This window comes from Aristolochia californica, unplaced genomic scaffold (assembly GCF_029961685.1).
Source record: "Aristolochia californica isolate CCGP_79_NKW_82.1479 unplaced genomic scaffold, dmAriCali1.0.hap1 SCAF_15, whole genome shotgun sequence".
NCBI lineage: Eukaryota > Viridiplantae > Streptophyta > Magnoliopsida > Piperales > Aristolochiaceae > Aristolochia > Aristolochia californica.
The window spans coordinates 2,397,861-2,410,703 of NW_027181826.1; the positions used below are offsets into that span (position 1 = coordinate 2,397,861).

General features: G+C 35.4%; 1 protein-coding gene across 1 annotated transcript; it reads left to right on the forward strand.

Annotated features, from left to right (window-relative positions):
• The first annotated feature begins 5,487 nt into the window (after window positions 1–5,487).
• Window positions 5,488–7,101, forward strand: LOC137951963 (anthocyanidin-3-O-glucoside rhamnosyltransferase-like). The gene has a single exon (XM_068798965.1). The coding sequence runs from the start codon at window positions 5,563–5,565 to the stop codon at window positions 6,964–6,966; it is 1,404 nt and encodes a 467-aa protein (XP_068655066.1). The 5' UTR covers window positions 5,488–5,562; the 3' UTR covers window positions 6,967–7,101.
• The last annotated feature ends 5,742 nt before the right edge of the window (window positions 7,102–12,843 follow it).

Below are 12,843 nucleotides of genomic sequence, written 5' to 3' on the forward strand. Positions count from 1 at the left end.
AAGCATATTTTATACTTGAATTGAGATTTTGGAGTACTAATCATTTGTGTTTTTGTTAAGCATTCTTTAAATTGCAGCTTAGTTATGTCTAACATTTGATAAATTGGGTAATTAATTGAATGACTTGAATCATCTAATGCCTTTATATGCATGCATCAGAATTTGATCACCACAGTTAGAACCCTAATCGAAGGTCCAAATTGTCAACATTAATCAACAACCAAGGCTGAGGAACTTGATCGTCAGTCGACCAATGGTCAAAATCAAAATTCTCAACAATCAAACTATGAAGGTTTTATATATAGTATGTCAATTATCAAAATCGGAGTTTTGGTCAAAATTTGTATCAATTATTAAGATCATAACTTATAATCGATAGTTAAGATGAAGCGGATTGTAATGAGGCTAATACCAAAATCAAGTAAGAGAATAAGGTCGCGTAAAAACCAAATAAACAAAGATGGTGACATAAGACATTACAAGATACTTCCACCAAGCTAAGGAGGTGACACATGAGTAACACATCTGTTACAGGAAAGCTCCATATAACGTGAAGATGTGACACTATTTCAAATGGATAAGATGAGGTGTATACTCTCGTAGAAAGATAAAAGGTTTTCAGAAGTATTTTGTTCCCCTTGCATGTCTAACTAAACAAGGGGAAGAGAAAAAAGATGGGACGGTTCACACCCCCCCCCCCCCCCCCCCCCCCCCCCCCCCCCCCTCCCTCTTGGAGAGGAGAGTACTTTTTGGAGGGGAGAAAGCATTGGAAAAATCTTTTAGAGCTAAGTTTTCCTGAAATCCTCACAAAAATAGCAACAAGTAAAATTTTTGTCGCAACTCTATCAAATTTTCTTGAAGTCATTATGGAATTTACACCAAGTAGACATCTACTGCAACTTCATAATCCTAATCTTAATCCTTCCCAATGCCTCAAACATGAACTTAACATGAAGCCCTGTTGGAATTATGTAGTAAAAGTAGCAATAGACAGTCATCCTTGTTGCTACTTTGCAACCATCTTTGAACCCCATCGTGATAATACAAGGCCAAATGTCCTCGTCAAACACCAAGTGCAGAATCAGAGGACATAATTGGTTGTAAGATCTAACATCATTTGAAATGTTGCTTCTTTCGTTACTGTACTTACAATAGTGTCACTTTGGGGACTAAATCCTTTTATACATTGACGATTATAAACTATTAATGACTAAATGACTATGTCATAATTTATTAATAATAACTAATTAATGTATATGCATTAATATTAATCAAACTTAAAAATTAATTAATCATAATTAGTGAATTATGAATAACTAATAGTTGATGATCGAATACTTAGTTTATAATTAATCATTACTATTTAATATATAAGTAACACTATTTAATTAGTAAATGAATAATTAATGTATAATTAGTTGTTGGTGTTATTATGTGACTAAGTAGACAATTAAGTAAGAAACTATGAATTAATCACATTTTAATTTTGTATAAATTAATTGGTTTTGGTGTATGATTTTTTGTTACATGAAAGAAGTGTTAATGCATGTTTATGTCAACAAGGATTCCCGATGGTGAGGCAAGACCACAAAGTAGCAACGGCCAGAGTTCACGCTCTGGTTTCTCGGGAGCGAAGACGGCGTTCGTCAAGCAGCAGGCTGACGGTACAACAAGAGCTCTTAGCTCTTATGGCGGTGTACAGAACCAGCTCCACCTCACGGGACTGATTATAATATGATATTAATTTAATACAATTATAATATAAAACTAAGAGTGGAGTATAATATGAAACTAGTATCAACTAAATATGAAACTAATATTAAAGATAATATGATATTTTTTTTCCGCATAATATGTAAGTAATAAACAACATATTACCAAACTAATTTGAAGCATAATATGAAAGTAATTTTGGGCAAAATATGGATCTAAGTTCCAATTTAATAAGAAAATAATGTTGTACTAATATGAATGTTTAACGAAAGTGTAGTTACAACAAATAATAATTCATAACATTAGGCATAAAATATTAACTGTTTGGCGGAACTTCAACTTAAATGATCAGGAGCTATGATAAAGAGTCATGTTAGTATAAGGAGATAGGGTTGATTCAACACACCCTTAATCTCACCAACTTAACATAAGTATGGGTTTTTCGTTCCTCATAATCTAATAAATTTTCGTTGGTGAAATTCTATTTCTGATTTATTTAGAAGGCATGACAAGTTTGAGCCAACTAGATCTCTTATTCAAATCATGAAAATTGTTATTATAGAAATTGGTCCAACATATTACTCTGCAATTGGAAATTACTCCTATAAATTACATAGTAGATGGAAGGAGTTCTTTTACTCTGAATCCTTACCTTTTAATATTATTTAAGTGGTTATCTTAGTTCATTATCAAAGTTTTTGGTACTTCAACTATTTTCAGTGCAACTGCAAATATAGAGGTGGAAAAAATATCTAAAAAAAGGTACTTTATCACCTTGAGTTATCAGTTATTTTATCTTATTGTTCATGGATACGTTGTGATCTTTAGAACTACCTAATTTTTGTGAGTATGACAAATCTTGTGAAAATTTTAAATATAATCTTTTTTGTAGAATTGGAAAACAATGAGAGAGAATAAAGGTCAGTAAGTCTTCATGTATAGTATCAAAAGTAAGAGAGAAAGAGAGATAAAAGAAAGGTTTATCCGTCTCTTAACTACATATTTATGTTTATACATATGGAGGAGGAGTTGTTGTAGACTAAAGAGGTGTTAACCCAAACTCAAGTGTAGCTAAGAAATGTATAGTGTAAAACTGAGGTGCTTGAGCGTCGTGCAGAGGAGTCTAAGCATTTTGCCAAAGAACGATTGGATAATTGATGAAATGACTAAAAAAATAAGATGAAGGTGTTCAAAGATAAGATGCATTGGTTCTTTCAACAGATGCAAACTCAAAGTCATCCTCCTCCAGATCCTCTAACAAACGGTTTATAGTTTTTTATTATTTTTATATAATTTGTAAACTTTTTATATCATTTATAAAAGGGCTTTTTACCAAATTACCCAATTTCAAAAACATATTTCGATAAATGACGACACTTTGAACTTATTTTAAAAAATACCCAACTTTGACTGGCTCACTGTACATGTGTACAATCAAAGGTGACATGTAAGCTTTGACTGATTACGTGTCACCACGTCATCAATATAGTGTGAGTAGATGGATACATTGACTGCCATGTCACTATTCTGACACGTCATTTGCCAGGTAAGATGCCACGTCATTATCTATTAACCCTCTCTTTGCCCTGTCATCTCGCGCCACATAAGCCCTCACTTCTTATTTTTTCATTCTATCTCTCTCCACTTGATCTTTCTCCTCTCCTCTCCTCTCGGCCCCCTCTCTCAGTGCCTACTGTCGCCACTCGTCCTCGACCTCCTCTCCTCTCCTCTCTCCCTCTATCTCTCGCCCTCTCGTAGTCCCTGCTACCACCGCTCCCCCACTGCTCCCCTACTACAGCCGCTCGGCCTCGGCCTCCTCTCCTCTCCTCTCGCCCCCTCTCCTCTCACCCTCTCGTAGTCCCTGCTACCACCGCTCCCCACTGCTCCCCTACTACAGCCGCTCGGCCTCGGCCTCCTCTCCTCTCCTCTCCTCTCGCCCCCTCTCGCAGTGCCCGTTGTCGTCGTTCCCTACTACCGCCGCTCCCCACTGCTTCCTTGCTGCCGCCGCTCCCCACTGCTCCCTTGTTACCGCCGCTCTGTCTCGCCCTCAACGCCCCCCTCTCAATTAAAAAATTAAAAATTATTTTAAATCAATAATAAAATGTGTTAAATAAGTAAGAGTAAGATTTTTTAATTAATTAGTATATTTATTTTATTTTTAATTATTTTAAATATAAGGTAATAAAAAGTGTAAAGATAAATTTGAAAAAAATGTATTGATAAATTTGATTTTTAAACTCAAAACTAAAATTTTCAAAAAAAATCATTAAAATATTTTTTAAATCGATAATAAAAAGGTGTTAAATAGGTAAGGGTAAGATTTTTTTATAACTTATTATTTTAAATATAAGGTAATAAAAAGAGTACCGATACATTTATTTTTTAAAATCAAATAAAATTTTCATATTTTTTCAGTTAATAAATATTTTAAATCAATAATAAAAGGTGTTGTAAGATTTTTAATTAATTAATTAATTTTTTAATCATTTATTATTTTGTAAATAATGTGATAAAAAGTATACAAATAAATTGTATTTTAAACTCCAAAATAACTTTTTTGTATAATGTTTTCAATTTATACATATTTTAAATCTATAATCAATGGGTAAGACTTAAGAGTAAGATTTTTTCAATTTATAAATATTTTGAATCCATAATAAATGGGTAAGAGTAAGATTTTTTATATTTATAAATATTTTAAATCGATAATATGTTAGTAATTTTTTTAATTAATTAGTATACTTATTTTATTTTTTATTTTTTAAAATATAAAGTAATAAAAGTGTAACATTAAATTTTATTTTTAATTAATAAGTATTTTAATAGATAACAAATAGTGTTAAATAAGTAAGAGTTATTTTTTTAATTATTTATTATATGTTTTAATAATTTATTATTTTATATATAAGGTATAAAAAGTGTATTCATAAATTTGATTTTTAAATTAAAAAAATATTCAAATTTTTATCATTTAATGACATGGCTTCTTATTTGGTTGCTGACGGGTCAGAATTGTGACGTGGCTGTCGATGTGTTTATCTACTCACACAGTGCTGATTACGTGACATGTGACACGTAATCAGTCAATGTTTACGTATCACTTTTGACTGTACATATATAGTGGACCGATCAAAGTTGGTTATTTTTCAAAATAAGTTCATAGTGTAGTCATTTATCGAAATATGTTTTTGAAATTGGGTAATTTGGTAAAAAGACCTTTATAAAAAGTGGGATTTTATTGTATGTATTTTCTTGTTATTTTTATTTTACTTTATAACTTAATTAATTATTTTAATTTTTAATATTTTTACTGTATTCAAATTAAACATGGAAAAATCAATTTTAATAAAAATTAAATTTTTTTTTTTTTTTTATGTTTTCCCTGTGAAGTTCAAATTTTCGGTGGAAAGCAGCATTGCTATAAAAACATTAATAAAATACTCTCTACCCAAGAATTATCAAAATTTTCGGTAGAGAATAGACTCTCGCCAGCTATTCATTGCTACCGTCTTTGTTCTTTGGCTTCCATTTCAGGAGCATTTGGTGGTAGGGGTGGGCTTCTTCCTTTCCTCTCCACAACCACCACCTAACTCAACAGTCAGCTTTTGGTTTCACGTGGAGCTGCTTCTGCAACTACCCCTCCACTCGTCCAGAAAGAAAAAATTAAAGCTTATAGATCAAAACATACAATTTAATGCTAATACAAATTTTCAGAAGCCAATTTCCAGTTTCTGGGAGCTTTGGGTTGGTTTTGGTTCAAGTGGAAAGGGCGTATAAGAACTACGCATTGTCGCTCCCAGTAACATCAAACATAACAAACTCAATAGAGAAGAATCAACTGAGGAAGAAATGGTCGCCGTCGCAAGGGATGGATCAGCTGCATCGGAGGTCTCCCTCCACGTCGCGATGTTCCCATGGTTCGCCTTCGGTCACATCGGTCCCTTTGTGCAGCTGGCCAACAAGATCGCCGCCCATGGCGTCAGGGTCTCCTTCTTTTCCGCCCCCGGCAACATACCCCGCATCAGCTCTGCGCTTGAGAGCAGTCCTTGCCACCCGATAGCCATGGTGCCTGTCCAGATTCCAGCGGTCGATGGCCTTCCTCCGGGGGCCGAGAGCACGGCCGAGGTGACTCCCGCCATGGCTGAGCTCCTCAAGCTCGCCACCGACAAGATGGCACCCCAGATTGAAACCCTCCTCGTCAATCTGCGTCCAGACGTCATTTTGTTCGACTTTGGTATGCAGTGGCTTCCTCCCATCGCTCATAGACTCGGCGTTAAATCCCTCTTTTTCTCGGTTTTCAGCGCCATCTCTAGTGCTTATTTGACGGTTCCGAGCCGCTTAATCGACGGCCATCCCCCCACCGCCGAGGACCTCAAAGGGCCCCCGCCGGGGCTAGAAAACACGACCTTTCCGACATTGAAAACCTACGAATCCCGCGACTTCCTTTACCTGTTCAAGAGCTTCTCCGGGCCCTGTGTGTTCGACAGGGTCACGGCCTGCATGGAAGTCTGCGACGCCATATTGTCGAAGACGTGTATGGAGATGGAAGGTCCCTACGTCAAATACGTCCAGAGCCAGTACAAGAAACCAATTCTGTTAACAGGTCCAGTCGTCCCCGAACCGCCGTTCGGCGAGTTGGACAATCAGTTGGCCGAGTGGCTGTCCCGCTTCCCGGAGAAATCCGTCATTTTCTGCTCGTTCGGGAGCGAAACGTTTCTGAAAGACGACCAGATTAAGGAGCTGGCCTGGGGACTGGAGATGACGGGCTCGCCCTTCATTCTGGTCCTAAATTTTCCCGAAAACGGGGAGTCTATGCTGAAGGAGGTTCTCCCGGAAGGGTTCCAGGAGAAGGTGAAGGAGAAGGGGATCGTGAAGACCGGTTGGGTGCAGCAGCAGCTGATCATGGCCCACCCCAGCGTCGGATACTTTGTCTGCCATGCGGGGTTAAGCTCCATCATCGAGGGGCTGATCAGCGACCTGCAGCTCGTTCTCCTCCCGCAGAAGGGTGATCAGTTCTTGAACTCGAAGCTCGTAGTCTGGGATCTGAAGGCCGGAGTGGAGGTGAATCGGAAAGACGAGGACGGGTTTTTCACCCAAAATGATCTGTGCGAGGCCGTGAAGTCGGCAATGGCGTCTGCGAGAGGAAAATACTGGAGGGATTTTCTCTCCAACAAAGAGATACAGGACGGATTTACGAAGGATTTAGTGAAGAAAATGAAGGAGATGGTGATGGGGTTTTGTGGAAGGGAATAAACATTAGGGAGGGGGGTTAACGCACTTTGAAAGTGAATTACCCCAAAAAGTGCAGTGGAAAGTACTGTTTTTGGGTTAGTGTGCTGAATGAAAAATTTGGTAGAAAGTAGAGAATGAGTTTAATAAAATATTATTTATTAAGATAGTTTTATTTAAAATTTTAATTAATAAAATAAGAAAATTAATATAAAAATTTTAAATACAAATATTAAATTAATTAAATATAAAAAATAATATACCTAGAGAAAGATGCTTACTTTTATAATGTCTAGATACTTAATCTAATTCTTACTTTTACAATATCTAAATTCTCACTCTTAAATTACTAATTTAATATACTATTAAACGTTATTAATATAATATATATTGTATTTTATTAATAAAATAAAAAATATTTTTTCTTAATCTAAATTAATACAATAATTACAAATTAAAATAAATATATTAATTTAATTATTTATAAAATAGAATGCTTAAACAAAAAATATTTACTCTAGATACTTTCAAAATCTTACTTTCACGATATCTTAATTATCACTCATATATTATTAATTTAATATAATATTAAAAGTCATGAATATAATAAATAAATAATATATTTTAATAATAATATAATATGAGTATTTCCATTAAAATCCAATTGAATTAGTTTAATCTCAACATCAAGCGTCGAGTGAAAGTGAATTCACTAGTCTCATGGAAGAAATTCATTTTCTCTCGTATTTTCAGTTAAACGAGTGATTCACTTTCTCTCTCCACTTACACAATGCACTAATGCTTTTGGAGCCACTTTCCCTAGTGAAAGTGAATCACAATGCACTAACAGGCCCATGTTGAGATTCCGTTCAAAATTTGCTGCTCATGACCAGATTGGATTATCTGTGGATAAAAAGTAAAATCAATGGAAAGAAGATAATATTAACTTTGAGAAAGTGAATAGTTATAGTGAGAAAACACTAAAAAAAAAACTTACTTGTAATCATCTTTAAAAATTATAATTACTTTATATTAAGAAAATAAAAAAAATGAAAACGTAAAATTTCATTTGTTACATAATATTATAAAAGTTACATTTGTTATTTAATTTTAAATATTTTTAAATAATAAAAAATAAATATTTGTCTAAATTGATATATAGTTTCAACTTATTAGTTTAATATAGTATTTGATCATATAACAATAAAATCTAAAATTAAATAATTATTTGTTTTGAAATTAGAGTTAAATATAAGTAACTTAAAAAATGACAAATCATTATAAAAATCATTATCCCTATTCTTCTTCAAACTCATCACGCTAGTGAAACGTAGGTTAAAAAAATATTAAAGAAGATAAAAATAATAATTTATTAACACTATATGCATATTTGTAGAAGTTATGATGGCAATAAGTTGGGTGACGCTAGGGTTGGGGTCAGGGTTAGGTATGAGAAAACCCAATCAATAACAACCCAATCCACTTATCTAGTAACAAAATAAGGTTGAAAGATCATGCAAAAGTGGAGAGTTTGACCAATTCAAGAACTTTGAATATTCCACATTTACCAAATTAAATTTTTTATTTCAATTTTTTTTAAATGTCCCTTGTTCCTAATATCATGCTCGATACATGATACAAGGAATCGTCCATGACTTTTGGAAACCGTTCAAGCCAATAGTGCATCTCCAGAATGTTCGGGTGGCTCCGCTCCTTCCTTTCCCTCTCTCTTAATTATGGGGCTTATTTTATTGCATTCTCCCCAGTTCATGCAAACAAATTTCCCGTCTGAGAGTTATGGCAATTGGAACGGAAAGCGAAGAGCAGGCGGATTCTTCCTTCGAGTGTGGCAACATGGCAAGCCGAAGATGACTAATGGCGTTAAGATTGTGAAGAAGATCGCAGAAGACGACTTAAAGGAGGGAGGTTCACTGCCTCAAAGTTGGTTTGGCCTTTACTCTGGTTTCCTTCCTCTTACTATTTCAGTCTGCTCTCCATTGGTTGGGGAGTGGAAGCTACAATGGCCATTGGAAGCTTCATCTTTGCGTTCGTCACAATCTTTATTTCACGAACCATCACCTAGACGGTTCACGCTCCGTCACTTAAGTGACCCATCCGTCGGATGGTTTTCCATTGATGGTGGTCACCGGTTACAACCTTACAGTTTTTCCTCAGTTTTGTGGTCTCCTTTGATGGAGAGGATGCTATAAAAGGAGGTCTGGTCTAGTAGAGGTATGCCTGAACGTTGCCATCGACGAGACATTCTGTTCGCTGGAGACGAATGCCCAGAAGCTCTGTTAGCCGGAAGTTGACGCCATGTCAGGAGGTACGATTTTGGTTTATGAATTTCATATATGCTTTTAGAAATTCATTAAAATGATCCTACATGAGCACCCCTCTCTGATATGGAGTCATTTTCGTGGAGAGAATCTCTCTGCGTACGCTGCGAGCGTCGGTGTTGTGGAGCCAATCGTCATCTCGCTGTGCGTCACCGTCGAACGACGGCGTCCGATGTTCAACGGGAGAAGACGTCCGACAGAGGGCCGCATGTGGTCGTTGAGCGTTCTCTTTGCACGTGGCTGGAGGTTGAAGACGACCTCCAACGCACGTATATAAAAAAATTGAAACTTAGGTATGAAAGTTTTATTTCAATTACTAGTTGGCTCGGCTGAGCCGTACTGGTTGCGCAAGATCGGTCTAAATGAAATGACTCAGACGAGTTGACGCGACTCGGACTTTAACGAGTCAATTGGGTTGGCTCAGACGGGCTGAGTCGTGGTGCAGACGGGTTGAATCTTTTCAGCTTGCCTGTTCCAACTCGCTGACTCGAACAACCCACGAGCTGGCCGACCCGACTCGATCGACAGATTAAAAAAACCCTCCTCTTGCGGGGATTCGAACCCGTGTGCTAAACACAAGTTAAGCATCTGTGACCAAAAGACTAGTTGGATTTTTGTGTTATCGTTGGATACACATAAAATATATATTAAAATTGCAGTAATTTATTTTTATGTAATTTCAATAATTGTGCAAAATTTATCTAGGTTTTATGCATACATCAATTTTTTATGCATATTTTATGTTGACTTAAATATAAAGATTATTAATTGACATTCATTTTAGTCAATTATTTTTATGTCATATTTATGGTATATGTTTGAATAATTGAGTAATTGCCACATCATTCTTAATTATGCAAATGTCTAGTGACATTAAGTTTAGTCACATAAAGTAATGACATAAAAAATGTGATTTATCATGGAGATATAATAATTTAACCCCACAGAATAAATATTATATTTAAATGATTAATCAGGATGGGACAAAAATATTTAAAAAAAAAAAAACTTCTAGTTGCCAACAGGCCAAGAGAAGGTACACTAAAAGAGGACATGGTATTGTACCACAATACACAATGCCTGGCTCACCATCTCAAAATGGTGTAGCTGAAAGAAGAAACCAAATATTAATAGACATGGTAAGGAGTATGATTAGTAACTCCGATCTCCCATTGCCTTTGTGGAGTGAAGCTCTCAAAACTGTAGTCTATGTACTCAATAGGGTTCCAACCAAGGCGGTTCATAAAACGCCATTCAAGTTATGGAAAGGTTGGAAACCTAGTTTAAGGCATGTACATGTTTGGGATTGTCCAGTTGAAGTTCGGCTTTACAATCCACATGAGACAAAGTTAAACTTTAGAACATTCAGTGGACATTTCATTTCCAAGGGATACAAATTTTATTGTCCATCTCGTTCGACAAGAATTGTCGAATCTAAGAATGTAAGGTTCTTTGAGAATGATGAGATTAGTGGGAATAGCCAACTTCGAAACTTAGTTTTTGAGGAGCATACAAGTACTCCACTTGCTTCTACAACTTCACATAGATTGGTTGTTGTTCATGATAATCATCAGGATTCGATTATTCAAGTACAACCAATAGTTGAAGAACCATCTCATCATGAGGATATTCCTATAAATCAGGTTTCTCAACATTCTCAACCTGAAAATGTTGAAGTACCATTAAGAAGATCTTAAAGAGTTAAGAAACTTGCAATCTCTTTAGAATATGAAGTGTACTTTCAAGAATCTAACATGGACATTTGTGCTGAAGATGATTCTATTACATTTTTACAGGTTATGAGTGGATAAAAATCTACATTATGGAATGATGCCATGAAAGAAGAGTTGGATTCAATGACTAAAAACCAAGTATGGTATCTTGTTGAATTGCCTAAAGAGGGGATGTCCATTGCCTGTAAATGGGTTTTTAAAACCAAAAGAAACTCTTTAGGCAATATTAGAAGATATAAGGCAAAACTTGTAGCCAAAGGATTTACTCAACAATAAGGAATTGATTATCATGAAACTTTCTCTCCTGTTTCACAGGATTCATTTCGGATAATTATGGCATTAGTAGCTTATTTTGATATGGAGTTACATCAAATAGATGTGAAAATGGTTTTCCTCAATGGAGACCTAGAATAAGAGGTTTACATGAAACAACCAGAAGGTTTCATTTCAGAAGGGAATGATCACTTGGTTTGAAGACTTAACAAATCTATATATGAATTAAAACAAACCTCCCGTCACTGGTATTTAAAATTTCATGATATTATTTCTTCATTTGGTTTTACGAAAAATATCATGGATCAATGTATATACCATAAGGTCAGTGGGAGCAAAATAATTTTCTTAGTCCTATATGTAGATGATATTCTACTTGCTCCAAGTGATTTAGGATTAATTCATGAGGTCAAACAATTTATCTCGATGAAATTTGGTATGAAGGATATGGGCGAAGCTGCTTATGTCATAGGCATAAAGATTTATAGAGACAGATCCCAAGGGACATTAGGATTGCCTCAAGAATCCTATATCAACAAAATTCTAGAGAGATATTGTATGAATAATTGCTCATCTGTGTTACATCTAATGTCAAATGTGACAAATTAAGTTTGGAACAAGGTCCACAAAATAATTTAGAGAGGGAACAAATGAAAAATATTCCATAAGCTTCCGCAGTTGAGAGTTTAATGTATGCTCAGGTTGACACAAGACTTGACATAGCATATGCAGTGGGAATGTTGGGCAGATATCAAAGTAATCCCGATTTGGACCATTGGAAAACTGCAAAGAAAGTCATGCAATACCTTCAAGGGACTAAAGACTACAAGCTTATGTACAAACGATCTGATCATCTGGAAGTGATTGGATATTTAGACTCTGATTTTGCTGGCTGCCTTGATTCGAGAAAGTCGACATCGGGATACGTTTTCTTATTAGTTGGAGGGGCCATTTCTTGGAAAAGTGTAAAACAATCTTTGATTCCTACTTCTACCATAGAAGCAGAGTTTGTAGCATATTTTAAAGCGTCATCACAGGCTATATGGTTGAGGAGTTTTATTTTAGGGCTTAAAATTGTTTACACTATTTCTAAGCCATTACGTCAATTCCGCAACAGTTTTTTTGGCCAAGAACAATAAGAGCGGAAGTCGTAGTAAGCATATTGACATAAAGTTTTAGCTATTCGAGAACATGTCAAAGCAAACAAGGTGGTTGTGGAATACATCAGCACCGGATTAGTGATCGTTGATCCATTCACAAAAGGTCTACCACCTGCTATTTATAAGGGACATGTTGAACATGTGGGACTCAGTCTATTAAGTAATTTCTATAATTGAGATTCCCTTTACATTTGTATCGCAATTTTGTCAATGAAAAACTCCATTAAGTTCATTTGTGTCTTCTCTTATTTAGTTGTATACATAAAGTTTAGAGAATGATAATATAAGACGATCCCGAATGAGCATTATGCAAGTTCATTCATAAATAAATGTGCCACATAAGGTTCTCATTCAAAAGAGACAGTTGCATTATAATACGTGGAAGGTAATACTTGC

Bases quoted from the DNA above. Each gene is read 5' to 3' on its own strand.
- LOC137951963 (XM_068798965.1), top strand. From the start codon at position 5,563: ATGGTCGCCGTCGCAAGGGATGGATCAGCTGCATCGGAGGTCTCCCTC.